The sequence below is a fragment of the Coturnix japonica genome, chromosome Z, assembly GCF_001577835.2.
Source record: "Coturnix japonica isolate 7356 chromosome Z, Coturnix japonica 2.1, whole genome shotgun sequence".
Lineage (NCBI taxonomy): Eukaryota > Metazoa > Chordata > Aves > Galliformes > Phasianidae > Coturnix > Coturnix japonica.
The window spans coordinates 33,660,153-33,683,731 of NC_029547.1; the positions used below are offsets into that span (position 1 = coordinate 33,660,153).

At 36.3% G+C, this 23,579-nt stretch overlaps 1 protein-coding gene across 8 annotated transcripts in view; it reads right to left on the minus strand.

Moving 5' to 3' along the window:
• Window positions 1-232: 232 nt before the first annotated feature.
• PRUNE2 (prune homolog 2 with BCH domain) overlaps window positions 233-23,579 on the minus strand; it is a 129,231-nt gene continuing 105,884 nt past the window's right edge. For 3 of the 8 annotated variants that reach the window (XM_015849167.1, XM_015849161.1, XM_015849160.1), the window contains 8 exons: window positions 18,958-19,037; window positions 17,873-18,073; window positions 16,708-16,881; window positions 15,690-15,792; window positions 11,615-11,746; window positions 11,377-11,463; window positions 8,950-9,048; window positions 7,124-7,626 (listed from right to left, as the gene is read on the minus strand). In XM_015849167.1, coding sequence (XP_015704653.1) covers window positions 7,458-7,626; window positions 8,950-9,048; window positions 11,377-11,463; window positions 11,615-11,746; window positions 15,690-15,792; window positions 16,708-16,881; window positions 17,873-18,073; window positions 18,958-19,037 — 1,045 coding nt within the window. In that variant the 3' untranslated portion in view covers window positions 7,124-7,457. The other 5 variants (XM_015849168.1, XM_015849162.1, XM_015849163.1 and 2 more) reach the window with 5 other exon arrangements.

Consider the following 23,579-nt stretch of genomic DNA (forward strand, 5'->3'; position numbering starts at 1 on the left):
TTACTATTATCAGCAAAGCAAAGACATTATGCATGAAGATGGAGAACAAAGTCTGGAGAGATAGGACTGCCTTAATTTAAACTTTGTAAGAACAAGTAAAGAGCAGTATATATATAAATGCATATATATATAGTTATAGTTATAACTACGCAAAAAACTGTGAACTGAAAGTGTTTCTGTGTGCCCAGGGAATAAAGAAAAAGAAAAAAAAAATCAAGCTGAAAATACGTACTTTCAGTGGTAAATTGCAGTTCTTTATTTTTGATTCACATAAATATATGCATACAATGATATCAGATATCCTTGTATTGCTTATTCTATAACTGAAGACAGTATAAGTCTTTTAACAAAAAAAGAAGGAAGTTGCAACTATTATTTATATTTGACGTGAGCACTCTCATACACAGTAGAAAAGATCTGCATATAAAAGATTATATTTGTGCAATTACATGTACTATACTTCTTTTTTCAACAAACTACTTATTTATTAATATTGGTTTATTATTGTTAGTATAATATATAATTGCCATATCATAACATTAAAAAAACTTTTTAAAATATATTAATAAGCAGAGAAAACCACATCTCATTCTTTCAATCATTTATGCAACATCACATTGATAATTTGACATTTGGCTTAAACAAACTTGTACCATCTCAGGCTGTCATTATTAGTCTACCACCATCAATACAATTAATTCACATGTAACTTTGCTGTTTACTGATTTTACACAGAGCCTTTAGATTGAAATTCACCTCCAAGTTGACACCTACCATAAAATGGGGCATAACCTCTTTCATGTGTTCTGTGTGTTGAAGACATGGATATTTCTGATGAACCTCTGCTTTGTGGTGAACTTCTCCTCTGGCAAAGAGAAGCACTTCTCTCATCTACAGCCTTACACACGTCAAGTGCTTGAAGAACAAGTTTACAAAAGATGTGGCTTCATGCTATAAAATGCTTTTCAGATCTAGATCAAGCTTATTTAGCATCTGGAAAGTAATACAAATATTAATTTGTACATAAAGCATTATCCCCAATATTCTAAGTGACAGCACTTATAAGGCAAACACAAGCCAAGATTCAAATATCTGAGAAACTGTGAAACCTATCAGATCCTAATGATCAGGATATAGAGCAGCAACAACAGTTAGCAGGATCTGTCCCTTCCTTAAATGTGAAAGTTAAGAGGGAACTGACAGGAAATGTGATAAAACAAGCTACCCAGAATGACAGACATGATGCACAGCCTGTCAGTACAGAGAAGGACTGCAGATGTACAGATACTTCAGTTTAGTTGCTGGCAGATAAGTAAGCATCTGGCAACTTACTGCCTTTCTGACAATTTCATTGCTCTCTGTTACAAAAGCTGAACTACTCTGCACACCGTGACAGATACCTGCTCCTTTGCCTGCGGGCCTTTTGCAAATACAAGATACAATTCTCGGGCACATGAACATCTCTTGAAGATGAGAACAGTATCTTGGGAATACATAATTCTGCTATTTCCATTAGAATACAGAATCACACAGTAGCAGGGATCTCTAAGACCACTCAGCCCAAACCTCCTGCCGTAGGCAGGGCTGCCCTCCACCAGCTCAGGCAGCCCAGGCCCCAGCCAACCTGCCCTTGAGCAGCTCCAGGGAGCTTCTCTGGCAAGCCTGTGCCAGGGCTTCACCACTACTTGAGTGAAAAATTTCCTCCTAACATCTTAGCATATATCTATCTCCACTCTTTTAGTTTAGAACTATTCCCCTATATCCTATCACTGTCTGCCCATATAAAAAGTCTTATTATAATCTACTTTTAAACTCAAAAGGAAACTGAGTCAGCAGGTTTGGAAAGTGCATGCATATGTCCATTTGGGAACAAGAAAGCATCAGTGATATTCTTAACTCATGACTTTTAAAAGCAGACAAGCAGTTGCTTAAGTATTGGTTTGTACTCTTCTAGAGGAGAATAGTCTGAGACGCTGCAGTTGCTTTCCATTTAAACGTCAGAACTTAACACAGTGTATTTCATATCACATATTGCAGGACAGCAGCAAAAGATGAAATGCTTGGGCCTTTTTCCTTTTCATGTTTATATTGGTGCTACAGACGTCAAATGGCATTGCAATATGTATTTTTGACATTAGACAGACTTCAAATAACATTTTGACACCTCTTCTTAACAAATGATTGTGAGACTACTAAGTAATTGTTCTGTATTCATAGCATTAACAGCCTTTGTGATTTCAGTTAAGATGCCATTTGGAGACTCATTACTTAAAAATGTTCTGGAAAAACAGGCTTTAAAAAACAACAACAATAAAATAAGATTTCAAAGATGTTTTCATAAACTGCTTCTGTGAAACCTATCCTTAAAGTAAAGACAATGAACAAAATTATTAAAATGAAAGTATTTTTTGTTAGTAAGTTTTGATGTGAGAAATATCTTTAATCACTTAGGACACTTTAGTGCATCAGGCTTTCGTGTGGCCAAGTAAAGAGTCATTTGGTTTAAAAGAACTTCTCATACAGCAAGAAAAAAACACACTCACTGAAATCCTGCTTCATTTCTATAATTATTTTTGAATAAGGTTGCTGCTGCTGTGTGAAACAACTACACTAATACTTATTGTAATATTAACAAATTTGTTCTGTTATGCAGAGTCAGTATTATGCAGAAGACAGAAATTAAATAAAAATCTACATCCTCATTGACTCATTCATGAGGCATACTGTTGGCAAAATTGCATAACCTTAAACAGAATTTTCATACACTTACAGAAACCAATGCTAGGTGTTATAGCTTTTCTAACAAAAACTCTAGTTCTGAAAATAAAAGAATAGCCAGGTCCAAATTTGTCTTGTTTCCGTGGCAACAAGATAGGCCTGTTTTGTCTTCTTGGATTGCTAAATGGCACCAAAAATTATACCACAAACGAAATGAATCAAATTTCCTATTCTACACCACGACCACAGGTGTCTGAGTGATGGAAGTCCTCTTCTTCAAACATCTGGCAGTGATGCTTTTTATTTAAGGGTCATGTCAAGCCTATACATTAAAAAACAACAAGAGATACAAAAGGAAATAAATCAGTAGGATAGCACACATGGTTAGTCATTTCCACAACTGTGAGCTCCCGTAAAGTGTTGAACATCCTCATCTCTCATTTACATTAAATGCATCAGTGTGAAATAATGTACACAGATCCTATCTATCTTAGGTAGAAAATACATCAGGAAGTGCTACTGCTGGCTTGCAATCAGTAACTACATTCCCAGCAATTTCAATCTGAGTAGTGCTGGACCTATGACGTGGAAATACACACTGATGGAATGACAGTACTGTATGGTAAGAAGTGGGTGCCTGTAAACACATCTCTAGAACTATGTTTTTGCCACGTAGTAAAAGAAACGCCCCATCAAATTCCTTTGAAGTATGTTTTGCAATAAGAAGTTGTCATCACTAATGCTACATCAAAACACCATTTGCCTCTTAAAATATGTAACTATTTAAAAAAAAACATTCTGAATGTTCATTACCCAGGAAGGTCCCTAACAATTATAGAGTGCATCTAATTCTTTACTGTGGAATATTTCATAACAAACCTTTTTTCAAATGTCATGAGGCAGTGCAAGATGTTAAAACAAAATAGCACACAGGACGACAAGAAACACAGAAGAGGCAGCAGAAGAAAACTAATGTCTGGGCAGACTCCAGAGAGGTTTCAGCAGAAAGCATACAGAAAAATGCTGTGTCAGACTGCCATGATCATTGTGGAGGTACGATAGCAGGAAATCCCATTTCCCACTGAAACTACTTTGCAAATGAATGATAACAAACACAGAAGAAATCATTGCCACTTCTGGAAATGGATATATATTTACAGAGAGAAAACAACTAGCATTAATTCAGTCTCAACTATATTCATTTGAGCTAAATAAAAATTCTAGTCTCAGGAAATTTTATTCAATCAAAAGGCTAAATTAATAAATAAAACCTTTAATATGTGTCTGAGGTGAAAAAAAAAATATGTTTAGAGATCTTATGCCAATCGCTCTAGGAATCAGAAGCTTGATTTATAGTTCTAACCTGTGATAGTTTACTGACATACAATTTTATTAAAGAAAAAAAAAGAGAGAGACAAAAAGAGCTCCATATTATTTACGTGTCAGCTTTCTAGTTAGTTGGTTGCTTACTTCAGATTCAATTTCTGATGGGATCTTTTACTGAAGAGCTACGTGCCTGCTATTTTCTGAACAGTATTTCAATTCAGGACATGGGGGTAGGGACAGCAAAGTCAAGTCACTCCTCTTGTGGAGACACTCATCACCAGTTTACAGACTACTGTAATGATGAGTCCTCCTGCTGTTCAGACAAACTGTGCCTTGTGACAAGCTATGGCTAAAATGGTCCCACTGATGCACATGAAAACAGTTCAGGGCTTTCCACTTGTGTGCTTTGTTATGACATCAGACATAAGAAGTTTGCAAGAGGACAGACACGTTCCTATTTCCAAGGGACCAGTTTGGCTTTGAAAGCGAACAAAATTAAGATACAGGAGACTTCATTAGGGAAGTAACTATGAGGGGAGTGGGAGGAGGGGAAAGAAAAAAAAGCTTTAAAGCATATAAAAACAAGAAAGGTATCAAGAGTATAATCCAGAAATTAAAGTGAAGAATAAGACTTTTCAAACTTCTCAGCAAGAAAGGCAATTTTATCACCCTTTAACTGAGAAGAATGCATGTGATCAACTTCACTCTGAACATACTGCACTTCTTATTTCAGTCTTTCACACAATCTCAGTATCCTCAGGATAAGGACTACATCTATCTCTGTTTGAAAATGTCCAAGAACACTTCAAAGACATCTGTAATGCAAACAAAAAAAAAATCTCAATTGTGGTGCTCTTTTTACTTGCATATATTGAAACAATTTCCTGAAAACAAACGTAAAATGATTTATCTCTCCAGAAAACTTTATGGAGTCTACCCAGCCTCTATCCCTAGAAGCATGGTTGAGAAATAATGTTGTAATGAAATGATTGTATTAGACATAAATTCTTACTCCTGCTCCACTGAAGTCATTTCTGGATCATTTGAGAGGCAGCTAGTTCTGGGCACAAGGAAAAAGAGAAAGCAGTAAACATTTCTTCTGTTTATTTCTTTCTTTCTCTTTTTAAGTACAAAAACAAATTTAGAGGATGTAATGACTTAACCTTAGCAAGTAACTTTGACTGCACAAACACAAAAACATTACTGATAGGAATTTAGGGAGCTTAGTAACACCAATCAGTTTGTGTAATAAATTTTTAAGCTATTTAAGCTGAGGAAGGGAAAAGCACTACAGTTACCTCGTACATCCAACAGTAACAATAGTCAGTGTTGCCTCATGTGAGTATTCAGTTCCCCTTTCACTTGTTATGCTGCAGCCAGCACTGTTTTAAATCAGAAGCTTAACGAGAAAAAAGCTTTTTGCTACAGTTATCATAGTCCAATGTATTTGAAAATGTTTGAAGAGAAAAAAGTTGCATGCTTTTTTGTTTAATAAAATATCCAGGTGATATCAAATATCAGATAACTATCTACATAAATGTACTGCTTCTGAAGCAGTTTAATTGCTAGAATCCGAAAGTATTTATAAGTGTTTGGAGCACTTCTCGATGGTCATTTTAAAAGCTAAGTTGAGGAAATTGTTGAGGAGAAGTTGAGGAAAATGTGAACCACACAAAAGGAGAGAATTCTCAAGAATTTAAGGGGAGGAGGTTGAAAATTAACCTCCCAAAAACTGTTACAAAACTGTAGGGGAAATGTCGTACTTGAACTGGCTGGCAGTGCTCCCTTCTCTGGTATCTTGTGTACAAAGCACACATGGAAAAAGTACAATCCATAAATTGTTTGTAAGTTCAGCCCAGTGAATCAAAGATTACATCTTTCCAGCTACAAGACTTCCAAGATATTTTGCAAGGCATCACCTTAGCATCTTAAACTGAAAGTTCCTTGTTTAAAGTAGCTGATCATCATCTGACACTGGCTTGCTAAGGTACCACAGGTGACATAACATTGTCAAGTATGGATACCAGCCCTTCCAAACATCAGCAGAAAGACAAGAAAAGCTACAGAAAAAGCTGAGAGTTAGGTACAATAGCTATTATTACCTACATAAACTGACAAACAAGTTTTAAAGATTTATCTCCCCACATTTATATTAGTCATCCAACATATGAAGGAGAGAATATATGTAACAAAAATCTTTGACAGAGTAAAACAGTAACTTCAGTCTTCCCCATGACTGTAGAAACAATCACTAAAAATGCAAAAAATGTGTGGTTTTTTATAGCCTAAGAGTATGACTACTCCTTAGACTGTAAGATACAGCAGGTTGCCTATAGTGAGAGGGGAAGTCAATTCACAAATGTGGCAACTTCCACAGTACTTGAAGTTATGAACAGACTGCTGTACCAGACATGTAACGCACTACTGCATTCAATCCATCTCTGTGAACCAAATAAACACAATGCCAGCAACCAGCAGAAAGCTATCTTACTTAGCTGTTTCTGAAGCTTCCCTCAGCTCTTCATCCAGTCTGCATGAGTAAAAGTTATTGATATAAAGAAACAAAGAAGCAAGCAGAGCATAAGAGAGAAGCAGAGCAATAGCAGAGGAAAGAACAAATATAATACATGCTTCTAAAATAGGCACACAGTACTGTGCACTGACCCAGATCATTACAGTAATACTTATCCCTGTTCTCGACTCACCTTTAATATCTAACTCATTTTTTATATTATATGGAGGCAGAAACATAAAAGCAGCAGGGATTTAAGGCATGCCCAGTAGATCGAGCTGAAAGCACACAACTGCTCTATAAGAATTAAAACTAGCTGCAGCTTGGGCCAAATCAAGGACATTTATAGTTAAGTAAGTTTTGTTGGCAAGGAAGGCTGATCTCAACAGCTTGAAGGGGAAAGCAGGATACCAAACCATTGCAAGGCCTCTCTCATTCTGCTGTTGAGGTCACCTGTTGGTGACAGGCTGTCACACAGGTTCACTCTGCTATGTGTAGTAGCGTGGGCTAGAAAGCAAATTTTACCTCATTCTTCTCTTAATACACTTCTCTTCATCATACCTTACAAGAGTGGGTGAAGGAAGAGAAAAGACATACAAGTTCACATGATACACCTGGCACGCTGTATCTCACTTCAGTAAAAACTACTAAACAATCTCATTATACAAATCCTGGCACAAACCTATACGCTTGCTACAGGTGAGAATTCTCATAATCATAGTGGTATTTCTGTTCTTGCTAGTAGAGCAATTAGACTGCAGAAAGCTGTGTTTGGTATTCTTTTGCTACAAAAATCTTTCTCAACATGAAGCTGAACTCTGCTCTTCTTCCACTGACTTGAGTACACACCCAGTTCATACTGTGGCATCTTAAAAATACTTGCCTCCAATGGGCACACTTGTCATCTTTTGACTTTTTTGTTCAGCAAATTCTTGACCTCACATCTGACTGCTGATAATAAAATATAGGCAGTTCTATAAAACTTCTTAAGCTCTAAAACCTGAATCTTCCTTAGTCCTGGTGCTGTGATCGCTCCACCTTTAGTTTCAGAGATTAATGGACTTTTCAGCCTACAGGGAAGAAAAGATGTGCATAACACAGATGTCTTTGCTGCTCGTCTCTTACCAGGTGACAGATGACCTTTATGCTGTACTTTCATTGTAATTACTCCACTTCTAACTCAGACACAAAACAAAATCACTTTGAGTGCAAGTCCCCCTGATTCCTAATTTCATCATTGTAATTTACTATTATTACACGTATTGTGCAGAACTGAGCTCCCAACTTGCTCCCTGGGACAACACCAGAAGAATCAGTGCAACCACCAGCTGGATGAAGGAAATTAGGCTGCTTTCACCAATCTCAGGCATGTGCAAAAATTCCTGCATGGGCTGTAAAGATCTATGAAAGTTCCAAAGCAAGAGTTCTTTATACTGATAAACTGTAAGGAAAACATAATCACATTTATTTTCTCATCAAAATAGTTTATAATACAGAATGTATACTTGATTAAGTGAAGAAAGAGATTACATTCCCTAGCAGTGTATCTTAGTAACAGTGACCCACATGAAGGCCGTAATAGATTCCAATACCAGCCTTGGTACACCATTTCACATATTTTTGTATGTGAAAAAAAATAAGCCAGTTCATGTGAGCAACCAAAATCAAATTCTTCTTGTAATTTTAATATGTATTCCTCCTCTAGAAATACCTGCAATTAGAAGAACTTTAAAGATGAGAAGTAAAAACTAAGGCACTGGATTTCAGTGGTTATGAGTTAAACTATGACAAATTAACAATAAAAGGAATTGTGAATCTATGGCTCTTTAGTGACTTTCTCTTAGACAGACTACCTTTGAATTATAATTTCAAAGTTCAAAGCTTTGCGTTAGTAAAACTTAATACTTATACTTAATTGTGCTGAAAGTTCCACTAAAAAGCCCCAAAAACATAGCATAATCTGTGGTAGGGTCAAACCTATCTATTTTCTTTCTGGGCAGGATTAAACTTTCCTATTTTCTTTCCAGGTTACAATTAGTGACTGAACAGCCTGTTCCAAATCAGATTATACAAGCACAGGTGTGATGATGAAAGGACCTAGATAGACAGGTTGTCTTCATTTTATAAACTGTATCATTTGGTCCAATAGAAAATATTCTTCCTGTAAGATTTGATTCCTCTAGGATTACAAACTTGTTGTGCTTTGCGTTTCAGAAACACACTGTTTTCCAGCTTTGGAGTCTAACGGTGGAGTTTTTGTGGAACAACATATAAACATCCATAATAGCATAGAGTAGAAGTTTTCTATTCTTCTTACAGACATTGAAACACTGTTGCTAGTTTGTAAAATTATTTCCATTAGACCAAATACACATTGTATGTACATCACTTACTTGACAATACTATCTGGAATGTGCACATATTCCATTGGAATCATCTCACGAAGTTCTGCCAATGTGTTGACATACTGTATCTTACTGCTGAACTTAGAGCTGAGACAGAAACAACATGTGTTAACTGGCTTTCTTCGTAATATTTTCTACAATAATTTAAAGAGAGAGGGACAGAAGGCATTTGCTTAATGTGTTTAATAACTAATCATTTTGTTATTCACATTTCAGTTACAGAGTTTGGCCATGAGCATAACTTAGTTCTAGTGAGGCTGAAATCAAGACTAAACATTTTACTGTCCTTTGGCCAGGCTGAATGACAGTATTAAAGACAGCATCATAAACTGTAAAGCCTCCATACTAAGCAATGCAATTAGTTCTACAGTTTCAAGGAAATATATAAAAATTCTAAAGAGAATCAAATTCCCTAAAGCATAAATTAATATAAAACATATGGAGAGAATTCACTTAAAATTATCATAATGAATTAACATCAAGCATTCATGACAAAGAAACATTTATATTCAACTATGATTCTCAAACACAATGCAACTGAATGACCATAGTTGTTTAGATGAGTACAGATCAGATTTGGAAGGGAATTTGGAATCAAAATTATGTGCTTTAGCTATCTCATTGTCTTGGGACATTTTCTCCTTGCCTTGGGACCAATTCACTTCTCACAGTGAAATTCTCACAGCAAGCGCCAGTAGTTCAGTGAACTGCTCTAGGCTAGAAAACTGAGCTATATCCATCAGCTTTCAATAGAATCAAGTTTATTTCTCCTTACATTACTTTTTACTGAATTGGTTGTCTCTTTTTATGCCTCTCAGAGTTTTTTTTACTCAACTTCCTCACAGTGCTCCTCTGTCCACTAAAGGGCTTTATCTTTCTCCTGTCTTCAACTCATCTTCTAAGTAAGTTAACGAGTGTGGACAACAAGCTGAAAATGAGCCAGCAATGTGTCCTTCCTGCTAAGAAGGCTAATGGTATTCTTGGCTTCATTATGTGAAGTATCACTAGGAGATAAAGAGGTGATCCTTCGTCTCTTCTCAGTGTTGGTATTGCCACACTTGGCGTGTTGAGTCCAGTTCGTGGCTGCCCATTACAAGAGAGACACTGGCATGCTGGAAAGTGTCCCAAAGAGGGCAACCAAGATGATGAAGTCAGAAGAGATGGAATGAGCTGAGAACGTTCAGTATGAAGAAGTGTAGGCTCAGAGGGAGATGTCATCAACATGACACCATGTGTATATATACACACATGCTCTTTTCAGTGATATCCAGAGACAGGACATGAGGCAACAGGCACAAACTGGAACACAAGAGGTTTCATCTAAAAATTGGGAAGCTTTTTTAGTAAGTGAGTGATGGAGTGCTGACACAGGCTGCCCAGCTGTTCTGGAGTTTCTCTTCTCAGAAATCTTCAAAAGTTTCCTGGACATGGGCCTGGACAACCTACTCTGGGTTGCCCTACTTGAATAAGATCAGTTGGACTAGATGAGATCTACAGATCCTTCCAACCTCAACCATTTTGTGATTCTACAAAGTCATACACATGATATGTCTTTCCCATATTTTTTTTTAGTTCCCATTGTACTTCACTTAGAGAATCCACAATTATTACTGCTGATAATTCCAAATACTGTTTCCACGGCACACCAGTATTTTCAGTTGTTGCTTTCTACTAAGATTATCACATCTGAAGGAAGAAGCTCTGTTATGACACTCAATCTATCACACTTAGGCAGCAATGGGAGAAGTAATTTCCTCCATCATTTCAGAATTACTCTGTCAGGAAATAGCACCCCGACAGGACAAACATTTTCAGCATTCACTTCTGCACTTCAGGGCAAGTTTGTTATGACATACTTTACTCTCTGTGTGGCTTCTGTAGACAAGATGCCTGTTCTTTTGCATGGAGCAATGCTTTCCCATGTCTGACCACATGCAAACCTGATCTCCAGGTTCCAGACACACACTTGCCCATTTTTAAGGTCTTCAGTGTCTAACAATTCTTTTCATTCTTACTAATCAAAGCACTGTTTTGGGTGGTAGAGAACTATTTCTGCAATCAAGTCACCTACTTTCTCAAACAGCTCAGGGCAGTCCTCTTGAATGAGCATCAACTATTTATTTTTTTTTAAACCCAGAACAAAGTGAAAAGGGTCCACAGAACCTTTCCTTAGATAGACGGTATCAGAAAAAAAACAAAAACCAATTTAATTCCTAATTCCATATACATATATGGTTGAACAGCAGAATAGTCATATAAATCAATGTTTTCTCCACTCTTTTTAGGGGAGTCATCTTCAACTGAACTGTATCAGTGAGAAATCAACAACCATTTTGGATGATTTAGGTTGCTTCAGTATTCTTCCTGTATTCTGTCTTTCTGGGACATAACAAATAAGTAGAGTGCACTACATACCTTATAAAAGGTCGTGTCACAGCCAGAATTGTCCTGATAAACCATGAGGGATGGACAATTATGAATGATTTCAAATTCTTCCTTAAACTAAGGAAAAAAAAGCATTTATTTAAGAGGTTAAATTAAAGATAACCAGTCACGAAAATCATATACAATGAACACTACCATATAAAGGAACAACAGAAATGAACAGTGCTTAAGATAATGACTGTGGATCAGAAAGGATAATACTACTCACCGACGATCAATCATCTGGTAACACTTTTTCATCCAACCCAGCCCAGGCATCCTCCTTCTTGGTGTAGCTCCATTCAAGTATACAATCATGTAGTCTTCAGCTACCATCAGCTCTAAGGTACTGATTACATACCTATTAAAGGACAGAAGTAAGTGAGCCCATATTTATCTATTTAAATACAGTAAAAAGTTAACTGTCTACTAGGAATACATTAAGGCAAACCAAGTAATTTATGACAAGACAGTGTTCTATTTTTTTTAAACCAAAAGCAGAAATTTATAACTGGTCACAATGCTACCTCTATGAGTAGAATTTTTCTTCTTTTTATTTTTTTTAAAGACATGTTAAAATTAAGAGATTTTGTGAGGGAGAGCATGGATGGACTGAGTGAAATTTCAGGCCATTATACAATTAACTGTTGAGAAATGTCCCTTCATTATTAATCACCACACTTGTTCAATGCAAAATTAAAAGGGCTGGGATAAGATACCTATCTGTAATTCTTGTGATCCTCAGATTACCACTGCTGAATCTGTGTGACTGCCAGATACAAGCCTTCTGATTCTCAGAGATAACAGAACTTGACTATGTCTTTGGACAGGACAGAACAGTTCAAACTCTTACTTCATTTTGTGAGCAAAGCACTCAAAATACCAAATTTATCAGGTCTGCAATGAGTATTTAGACTGACCATTACTCTCAGGACCAGATACAACTCACTAGAAAAGCAGACTATCAAGTCATATGAAAATGTGGCATTGAATTCTTGTTCACATGCAAGGATTCTGATCCGTTTCAGAACTGCCTGCCTCATTTGTGAGTTCCTCATCACAGGAGTGTTCAGACTGAACCCTCTGCCCTCCAGTCTCATGGTATGTTTGTGTAAAAACTACAGTGAAAAATTACTGAGACACACCTTAGAAAACAGAATGCCTGAGAGTTCTCACTGTAAGAGGCAGCTCTATCGCTGACCACAATATCCTTTTAACAGGTGTATGTGCATGACTCATGATCTAATCTGACTCTTTAACTCCTTACAATTCAGATTCTTCAAAACAAGAATGGAAAATCTGGTTCTCACCAGAGAGATAATATATTAAATGGACAGGAAATAGGCAGCAACTGACTGAATAGTTCCATGTTTTTGATAAACCCATCTAGATTACTTCTCACTAAATGCTTTTCACTGTTCTTTCCTACCTTCCATTAGTGTATTCTCTGCTTCTGCCCCCTTACAATGAAACATGAAAGAGTGGGATTTCTCCAATTGGGCTGTAGCAGATGCAGAGAAAAATGAGTCCTACCAGCAAGCTGCAACATGCAGCTAGTCCAGCATGTGCAGGGTTATACCTAAATTCACTGCGCAGCACAGCTCTCTACTGCCCAAGGCACCACACACTCACAAAAAAAAACCCTAAATTTAAATGAATCTACTGACTTCTTGACAGGTTATAAAATCAGCCCTTCCCATTAGGGGCAACATCTGGTGCTTTAAGCAAATCTAGAGAATGAAACATGCAGAAAACTTTACTGAGTAAAGAAAGTACTTTGGAAAAACACTACCACCCTTCTAGTTACAGTAAAAGAGAGAGTCTGACAAACATTTATGCCCCTATTTACTCTGGTGCAAGGAAATTGTGAATACTATGAAAAATCACTTACAATAATGAATATTTATCATTAGGAATAAGGAGAAATACTGCAACAAAAAGGATGCTCTTGTGACTTTTAGTTAGATCTCACTTATCTCAAGTACTTTCTCTCAACAGCTCATATTCATTGTGGGTTGAGATAGACCTGTTGCTGTTTTAGGCATGCCGTGGTCTCTTGGAAACCTGGCTTAATTAGTAACTTATTAGTATTATAATATATAATTATATATTATTATATACTGGTAATTTCTTCACTGTTTGAATAAATGAGCAGAATTTTCCTCACAGACTAAAACAATTCACTCTGTCTGAAAACAAAATTGTTGATGTTGACTTTCAAAGCATAGTTTTACAAGTTGTGATTCTGTTACAAAATTTAATATATAGAATGTATCAGTCAGCTTCAAAAGAGAAGATTCTATCTCAAAGTTCAGAATTTGGCATAAACTTTACTCTTTGAAGACAACTTGAAAGGGTTAGTTAAGGTAATATATAAGAGAACGGTAACCAAAAGTGTGAAGGTAATACAAACTGGAAAGTAGTCGTAAAACCATAAACAATTGAGGAAAACTATTAATCACAAATGAGAGCTGGCTTATGCACTGCAGTTGCAGAATCATCCATCAGAATTGTGCTACACATACAGGAAAAAAAATAAAAATAATAATAATAAATAAAAAAGAGAAGAAATTCAATAATTTGCCTGTATATCTAGATACCCCAATGACTTAACAGTGAAAAGTTACCAGATATTTAAACATATTGGTTACTGTTGTAACAAATATGTTTACAACTGTACAACAATAAGTTGTAACATATCCAACTTATTGGATATGTTGTAGACTGTTTAGCACCCCTCTTATGTCAATGCAATTAACAGGCCAACATAGAGGAAAAAAGAAAAAAAAGGATGATTTGACTTTTTGTTTTCCTGTTCTGACTCTGTGAGAGCAAATAAAAAATCTCTAAGCTTTAAAGTTAGCTGAAGTTAGCTGAAGCCTATTCAGCAGCATGTGGAGACAGGACAAGGGGAAACAGCCAGAAACTGGAGCATAGGAAGTTCCACATGAATGTGCACAAGAACTTCTTTACGGTGAGGGTGACAGAGCACTGGAACAGTCTGCCCAGGGGGGCTGCGGAGTCCCCTTCTCTGGAGATATTCAAGACCCACCTGCCTACCTGTGCGACCTGGTGTAGGGAACCTGCTTTGGCAGGGGGGTTGGACTCAATGATCCCTGGAGGTCCCTTCCAACCCCTACAATTCTGTGATTCTGTGATTCTGTGAACTCTTTGTTAAACTACTATCCTAGAAAAAGTCTGAGATGTAGAATGGACTTTGTCAATATCCTCAAATGATCTGGCATCATCTCCTGTGACAAATTCCATTTACCACTAACTCTACCTACAAACAACAGTCCGGGGTGACATCAGAGTGCAACAGTTTAATGTCAGCTACAGTTACTGTCAGCTTTGCACTCTAGTTATCAAACTACAACCACTGCAGTCACTTTTCTCCTCTAAATCAATGAGCTCTGTGTAAAACAGTTACTGTAGATGATGAGAAGTCTGACCTGCCAATTGCTGAAAATCTGTCCTGAAACAAAAGCACTCAGTCTCATTTTTCACAAGTTAACAAACTTGAAAGCTTTGGCTGTCACCACGGGCATCTTTGAGGACTGGAGCTTGGAGACTGGGTTTATGCTGTTGTGCAAGGTTTTGTGCCTTGCAAGCTACAGATGGTGAAAGCCAGGCGTATGCTGGATGTGAAACTGACACTCTGGGTTTTATACAACAGAATGACTTATTTTTCAGCAGCTGTAAACAGAACTAGCTGGTGGCTCTTAGAAAGTTGCTAGCTTCACATTTTTTGCCTGCCAAGTTAAGTTGTTACTAAGAGTAACCTCACTGCGATAAATATGGATTTATTTGGTCAAATTCATGCTCTGTCCAACAGACACCACCTATAGCTGAATCAGAAGCAGCTAGAGTCAGGAAAACACAGTTTAAGCTGTTTATGTCAGCAACTGTTATTCACCCCATATTTTTTAAACGAGTATCAAAAAATGTTCCCGTGACTCCCAAACACAGCCACAGTAATGTATCAAAAATATGATAACAGTGATGCATCATGACAAAGCATAATAAAAAATGGACAATGGAAGCCATTTTGGAGGACTCACACCCTGCAGTTCTCTGCAAGGACTGGCATTTGTTGGTAAAGCATTGCAATGACCAAGAAGCTTGTCCAACAGGTAAGAAATAGCAAAACAATACATCATGGAACAGTTTATCCAAAACTGCTACTCAACTTGTCATTCCAATCACACCCCTTCTAATGACCCACATTACCTCTTAATTAAAGACAGGTTATCTCTCACTACAGAATTTTGAGAAGACTGTCACATTGTACCCATAACACTCACAGGAAAAGATTTTCCATGACATAGTTGTAATCAGTTCGGCTGCTGTCTGGCAAGAAGCATGCAGCAAACACAATGATAGCATTCAGACCATCGCCATAGTACCCTGTGGAACAAACAAAAAGGCATTTTTATCTTTGTCAAAGGCTCTTAATGAGATAGATTTAAAAAGAAATCTGTAAGTCTGGGAATAGAGTGATTATATCTACTTCTGAGGAAGATGCAAAATAAATGAACAAGTATCGAGTGATAATGAAGTAGGATAATCAGTAACATTTAATCTCTGGAAAACATGTTTAGCACAACCATGAGCAAACTTTTTTTATAGAACAGAGTGAGAAAAAAAACCAAAAACCAAAAAAAACCACAAACAAACAAAAAACAAAAAGAAACCAAAAAAAACCCCACACCATCATTCTACTTTGTAAGTTATGCAATCTTACCTGAACCCCTGGCTCATTACATCTCAGCTGCAACTGTGTACTGAATGCATACCTTAGCCTGAGGAATAAAGCAGTGAAGAAAATATCCTGCATTTGTCATCCTGCATCTTTACGATAATGACTACTAAGGACTTGAAATCCAATTTCAGTTGGCTTGTGCAGCTCCAAAGGCCTCAGGATACTATAGGTATGTCTGCATGACACTGTGGTTTAAGAACTCTTGAGGATCAGTTAAATTCTTTGCTGCAAGTTTTGTATAAACTATTTCTTCATCTTGGGTACTCCAATTGCCCTGTAACTGTGTTCTATCATCTCCACCACTGCCTAATGATAACCCTTCAAAGCTGCAGTATTACATTTCTGGGTTCCAGGATGATTACTTGCTCCCTGAAGGAAAATACTATTTTTCATGATATATTAATGCTGGTTGATCACCTTCACAATTTTTTTCAGTTCCTATGGATTTCTGTATTGCAAAACAAATATAAATTAATTCAGCCATGGCTGAATAATAAACTCTCATTGCTAAAGTATGATTTTTCCCATCAATCTAAAAAATACATTCCAAGTTTTCCTACCTCCATGTGAAATAACTTTTTTGTAAGGTTCAATGACTTTCATATCAATTCTTTGTTCCTGTTCCCCTATAACCACTGTTCTCCATAGCCTGTTGTCTTCTCGCTCCTCCTCAGCAGTGTATTCTGGAATTGATTCAGACTCCTCCTGGGAAGCATCCTTAGCAGCACTGCGCTCTTCAAAAAAATAACATCTTATGTATTACATATTCATGTACAGGCTCTAAATATTTTACATTTTATATTCACTTGAAGCAGATAATTGATATCAACTGGATTTTTACAGCACTAACCTGGATCTGTGCATTTGTTCTTTTATCTTTTGGCTCAAGCAATTGAAGGATGCTTTGCCAATTAAGTATATCTAGAATCAAACTGCACAACTGTAAAAATATTACTGGTAACCATACTTAGAAAGTATTAAAACAAATAAATAAATCTGTGGATAAATGCTTTCAATAAATATAAATACCACCAAAATCACTGGAGTTGAATTTAGTTACTTCGGGCCTTGCAAAAAGGTTAAATCTGCTCCACAGCAGATAGATTTTGGTTCCCACATTGGACTCAACATAATAAAACTGTGTGCATGTGTCAAACCAAACCTTTGGTACAAAGGATTCCAAGTATCTATCAATTCATCAGATCCTCTGCATCTACTCATAAGGAAGTTGGTCTTCTAATGAGAAGTGACATTAGAAATGCTTCTGCATGACTGAGTACACAGTAAAGCCTCTTTAGCAATACCACTTAAACTGATGCAATTACAGTTTTCAAATTATAGTGACCTAGCCAGCAACAAAGAATTTAAATGCAAGGGAAAACTCAATTTAAATGTTTTTCTTTTTTAAGTTTCTTTCTGTTGTAGATCATAAAAAAGTTATGATTTTGATGTATCAAATTAATGAGCACAGTTCCTATACGGTTCTTCAGGTACTCTGAGAACAGCTCTTATTTCATTCACTTGATCAGCTGTACTATTTCTTTCTGCAGTCTGCATTGGTCAAATGTATTTCCTTAAACAGGAGAAGAAAATAGCTGAAAAAAAAATATCTGGAAACCTCACACACTATCTAAAATACACTAACCATATTGATAGTCCAACAGACAAGAATGCAGTAAACAAAGAAACAAAGATGTACTCTACATCTACATTCAAGAAAACTACCTTGTCCAGTGTATTCAAAAGATTCTGCTTCATCAGGAGTGTCAAGGTCATCAACATTGATGTCAATTTCATCTGGTGTATCCAAATTATCATCAGAAAGTACAGAACCTTCACTCTCATCCAAAGAAAGATTGATATTTGGAGCAGTGAGCTTTATCCTTCTGGGATGGGTACCATTAAGATCAAGAGAATTAGGAGGTTCTGAAAAAAAGAGAGATCAAAAGAGAAGTTTATTTCTCCCACATGCAATTTGTCTCCCACACACTTACAAATCACTATCAAGCACACTGGGAAAGATAATTTTAGAAACAACAACATGCTTAAGACCACTTGCCTCTACTACTACTACATTAAAAAAAAATCACACATTAATATTGTAAAAAATAGAACAAGCATGTATAGGGATTGCTCTGAGCATTTCAATTCTGTAAAATCCTATTACGCATCACCAGCCGAAAATCAAGCTTTGTACCACAGGGTACAAACCACAGGGTTTGAGATTTAAGAGAGAAATATATGAGTTATCAACAAACACGCTGCTCAATCCCAAAGAAAATTAAGTTAAAATCTCCTGCCCTTTTTGTTATGCTTCTGCTATCCAATTGGTAAAGATTTGCAAGTAGGAACTACATCTTTAGTCATAATTAAATATACGGAAACAAAAAAAACCTCACAAGCAAACAAACAAACAAACAAACAAAAATCCTGAGTTTCATGTTTAGTCTTAAACCAAAGTAGTCTTCACTAAAACAGTAGTTAGGTATAGTTTTGCCCCTTGCCACTGCATAATGTGCCACATTTCAAGGTGTTCCGTTTGAAATATTCTGATGTTAATTTAGTCCACTTACATAGTATTCACATACAAAACAAATAATAGCAACTACTTAAACAAATGGACTAAAATAAAACAAATGTAACAATGTAACACTTTTTAACTCTGCCTCTGCTCTAATTTTCTTTTCTTTTTCTTTTCTTTTTTTTTTTTTTTTTTTTTTTTTAGCAGCACAGAAGCATCTTTCTTACGACTCAATTAAATGCCAAGGGACTAAGCTATAATTAACATAATGAGTAATAGCTTCTCTTACCAGGCCTCATCTCGGAAGAACTGGGGCTTAATGCACCCTCAGCAAGGGAGATCTCCATTCCTACATTATCTTGTACCAACCTGAGAAGTTAAACAAAAATGAAAATTAAAGAGATGCCTAAGTTGATAACGTTCTCAAGATAACATGTATGATTTTCTACTATTGACTTTAGAAGTCGAATACCGTATCAATAAGAGAACCAAACACAGCTGCTGCAATTCTGCTATGCAGCCCTTACCACTTATTTGAGCATATCTGTAGAGCCTCTGGAGACTTCAGAACCCACAGAGCAATGTTTATTTAGATCAAGACATAGCAATGAACAGTAACAATCTGGTAAACAGCAATGTTTCTCATTTCATAGAAATGAAATTGGTCTTCTGTAATATGTCAAATAGAATGCAGGATTTTAGGAAGATTCCACTACTATATGCAAACTGCATACAACACAGCAAGTGTCTCACAATAATGCTCTTTTCTGTACCTGCAGTACATGTATATAGCAAAAATTGGATTGTAAGGGCTTTTTGATCCTGCTGATGTAATTTCTACTTGAAAGCAATTCTGACCCAAAGCAGCCATTTTATAGTCATGTGAAAATTGATGTTCTGCATTGAAAGGCAACAGGAAGGGGAAAAAAAAAAAAAAAAAAAACAAAAAAAAAACCAAAGTTCCACTATTGATTTTCAGTGACTAAAATGTAGCAAAATATATAATTTTTACTACATTTAGGGAAAAACCCTGAGAAATTATCTTTGATATACACAACAAGTAAAAGGCATTGAGAGGTGAAAATTATACCAAAAGTCTTTCAGTGTTTAAAGCAATCTTTCATGAACTGTATTCATGTTCACTTTCTATTCACTACTCTTACTTTTTCACTGTGTGCAGATATGACTCTTCTGGCAAATCACTGTATCAGAGTATGAATATAGTTTCTGTTCCTTCTTCATATTTTGTGTAAGCTTATATATAAATGTGTACCTGTAGGCCAAAAGTAAGGTGAAGTCTTCACTGTGCTCAGCACTGTAAAATATCTTCACCGCAAGCCCCGTATGATCAAATTCCCAATACAGATAGGAAAACTAGTGAACTCACATCCTTCCCATTAGGGCTTATATACAGATTAAATATGGATTAACCACTTAGTAATTTCCGCATAACACCAGTTCTGAAAGATGTAGAATTACTGTCAAGTAAGGTTTGCAATATTCTCTTTAAATAAATATTTGAGCAGTAAAGAAACAGAAAAGTAGCAAGTACTGCTTATGATAAAATGAACTGCATAAACCGATGGCAAACTATCATAGCTTTTTTTGTTGTTGTTTGTTTCTTTTCTGCTTTTTAATATTGTCTGTGTTCACAAGCTGTACAGAAAAACTGATATACAGAACAGCAGCACAATTTACTTCGGAAATGTAAATAAATTATTCAACTCTTTGGCTTCTCTTGTTGTCTCCACAGTAAAATATGAAGTTTATTTTTCTAAACTCAGCAGAGACAAATCTGAATTCTAATGACAAGTATGTCATAACAGAAGAATAAGGTAAAAAACTGTAGTGGTAGAAGCAGAGATGGGGAAGGATGAACACTTCTAATCCATTTTAATTCAGATGAAAATGTTATGTTGGGTTTTATTAAGCTTACTAACAGCAAAAGCTATGTAAATTTTCTATATTGCATCAGTTCAGGAATTCTCAGATGATGACTTGCGGGTCCACAAGGGTGTGTATACTGACTGACCTGCAAGGAGTTTTGGTTGTACATACAGCTATTGATTTATAAACTTGTCTTATATCCTCACCACACTAAAAGATAATTCCTAACTGAGCAAGCTTCAGAAATCACTGCGGGAACTAATTTGAAAGGAAATGTTCTTACTATAAGTTCCATGAAGAGCAAGCTACAGGAAGACAGTGATTATTTACCTTCTGTATTAAAATCAGATCACAGAATCACAGAATCACAGAATTGTAGGGGTTGGAAGGGACCTCTAGAGATCATTGAGTCCAACCCCCCTGCCAAAGCAGGCTCCCTACACCATGTCACACAGGTAGGCGTCCAGGAGATGGTATTCTCCTCAAAAAGCCTATAAAAGTGTTCAAGTGAAATTAAGATCATCTCCTCTGTAGGACACGAGCATGACTGCATTTTGCATATGCCATTCTTACAGAAACCAGTTATACCATTTGATATAGAAATTTCCTACAATTCATTCAAAATTTTATGTCTTGTCCAGAATTGCATTAATGTCTGTGAGAGAATTAACCTAATTCATGACATTTCTAAGATTGCCTCAAGACTACCTTCCTTCCTGTGGCATCTTGATCTTTTTTTTTTTAAAGAAGTGTACATACTTGGAACAGGCATTGTGGTTTTCTCCAAAATATCTTAGACTTTCACTGAATTAATTTCAAATGTTTTTCTGCTTTCAATTGGACAGCAACAATGGGGTCTAAAACACACTTTGTATTATGAACCACAAGAATGGTGCTGTCATGGGTTAACCGAACAAAATATAACTGTATGTCATCTTTTGGCTCTAATTTCTGCTGAAATACAGCTACCGCTACTCAAATAATTAGACATTACAAACCAGCAGTGTGCGAACCTCCCTGAAAACCTTTACGAAAATACTGTATCATCAGCATAATGCCAATAGTCTATACCATGCGAATAGGAAAGCCGGAACCTGTTTACTAACAAATGAAATGTCAACAGGCTTTTCAGAGAAGTAAGAGAAAAGAAGCTGTGGTTGAAGATCCCCATTTTCCTAACCCCCGTATGTATTACCAAAGCAATGAAAGCAAGAAGTTTAAAAATTCCTTGTCAGATTTGCATAGTCCATGTATAGTGAAATTTCATGTTTTAAAAATTAATTTGTAATTAACATATTTTAAGTAAAAAATTTGTAGTGGGTTAATCAGGTGGGTTTAGTCAACAGCAGGCATAGTGTTATCTCAATGCATATCACTGATCTTGCTCTTCAGACTGCCCGTCATGGAGAAAACAAGCAAAATAAGCATGAATTTTGTCCTAGAGATATAGCTGCCTATTTTATGACAGATTCTGTGTGCATGCTGTTCTGAGTAAATCAACATTTTGCACAGGAATTTCTGGGTGTGAATAAGCTGGGAGAGCACCAGGTCTCAACAGATCCCAGGTAACAAGGGGTGGAATGTAGAAAATTAAACTAAGCTGCTGTCTCCTTTTTCCCACAGAATAATTTACATATTCCCAAAATTATAGTTTCCAAACTCCCTTTTGCATTTCATACAAGTGCAATTGATGGTACAGATGATATGGCTGAAGGTGCTATAAAACAAAACGTTTTTTTTTCCTTTTTAGTGAATATTCCTTGTTGAAGAAGTAAATTAAGCTACTTTAGAAAGCTCCATTCTAATCAGGTATGATTTACTAGATTGATTAAAAAAAAACCACAGGTCTTTCATTCAGAACCTCAGAACAGAGGTCAAAGTAAAATAAGCTTTTTGTGTCATAAATGACTTCTTTTATGTCACACACAGACCAGCCATTTAAGGATCAGCTGCAGTGGGAATCAAGTTACTGCATATTTGCTTTGATAACTCAGGTCTACATCACCGTTCAGAAGTAGCCAGAAAAACCTTATTTCTCATAACTGCTTCACAACAAGATACCAGATTCTTATGAGGAGAGCAGAGAGTGGAATCTGAAATCCTTTCCCCGCTCCTTCTTCAATCTGTCATTCTTACAGCTCACTAAACTAATAATCTTTAAATACTTCTTAGTGCCCTCTGAAGTCAGTATTTCTCAGAATAAAAGAGAAATACTGACTTCAGAGGGCACTAAGAAGTGCAGACTTTTCTAGATAGAGCAGCATTTGGCTATTTTGGAAAGAGCAGTTCTGAATATTCACAGCAATATGTCATAATCCCTGTGGGCTGTGCTGCCTCACCCTTTGTCATATGTGATATATCACTAGTTCCCAAGATGTTCTGTGGCTATTACATACCAAGAAGTAGAATTCTTTAATCTAAAACAAATTATCTCTCCAACTTGTTGCTCTGAATGAACACCTGTGGTCTACAAGAGAAAAGAGTAATGCAGCCTTCCTACAGTGAATCCCTCCACAACAAGTTGTGTGCTCCTCCAACTTTACTTTTTTTATACACTTTATAGACTTTTTATCTGATGTGGAACTGACAAGTGCAAAACACTTTTCCCATTTGAGTTAATAATGTTTCATCCCTGCCATTCCCTCTATATTCAGGAATACTTTAAAATTTTCAAAAGACATTGAAGGCTTAGCAAAAGGAATGACAAAGATGAAATCACCTAAGGTGATTTATTTGTATTATTCAAATTACTATATGCTTGTTTAGGAAACTAAATGGAAGGAAAGGAGATGAAGTGCAGTGAAAAGTTTATTCAGAGACCAGACATCTGGCTTTTTTTTACCTTCTCAAATTTGACACATTATGCAGGTACACCCCAGTCTCATATGAAATAAAAATACTGTTTACAATCCATTGTCTCACTGATTTGCAACAGAAAAATGAGCTATTTGGAAGAAGAATGTACTAACTGAAATTTTAGGCACAAAAACAAGGGTAGAGAACTCCATTCTTCCCTGAGTTGCT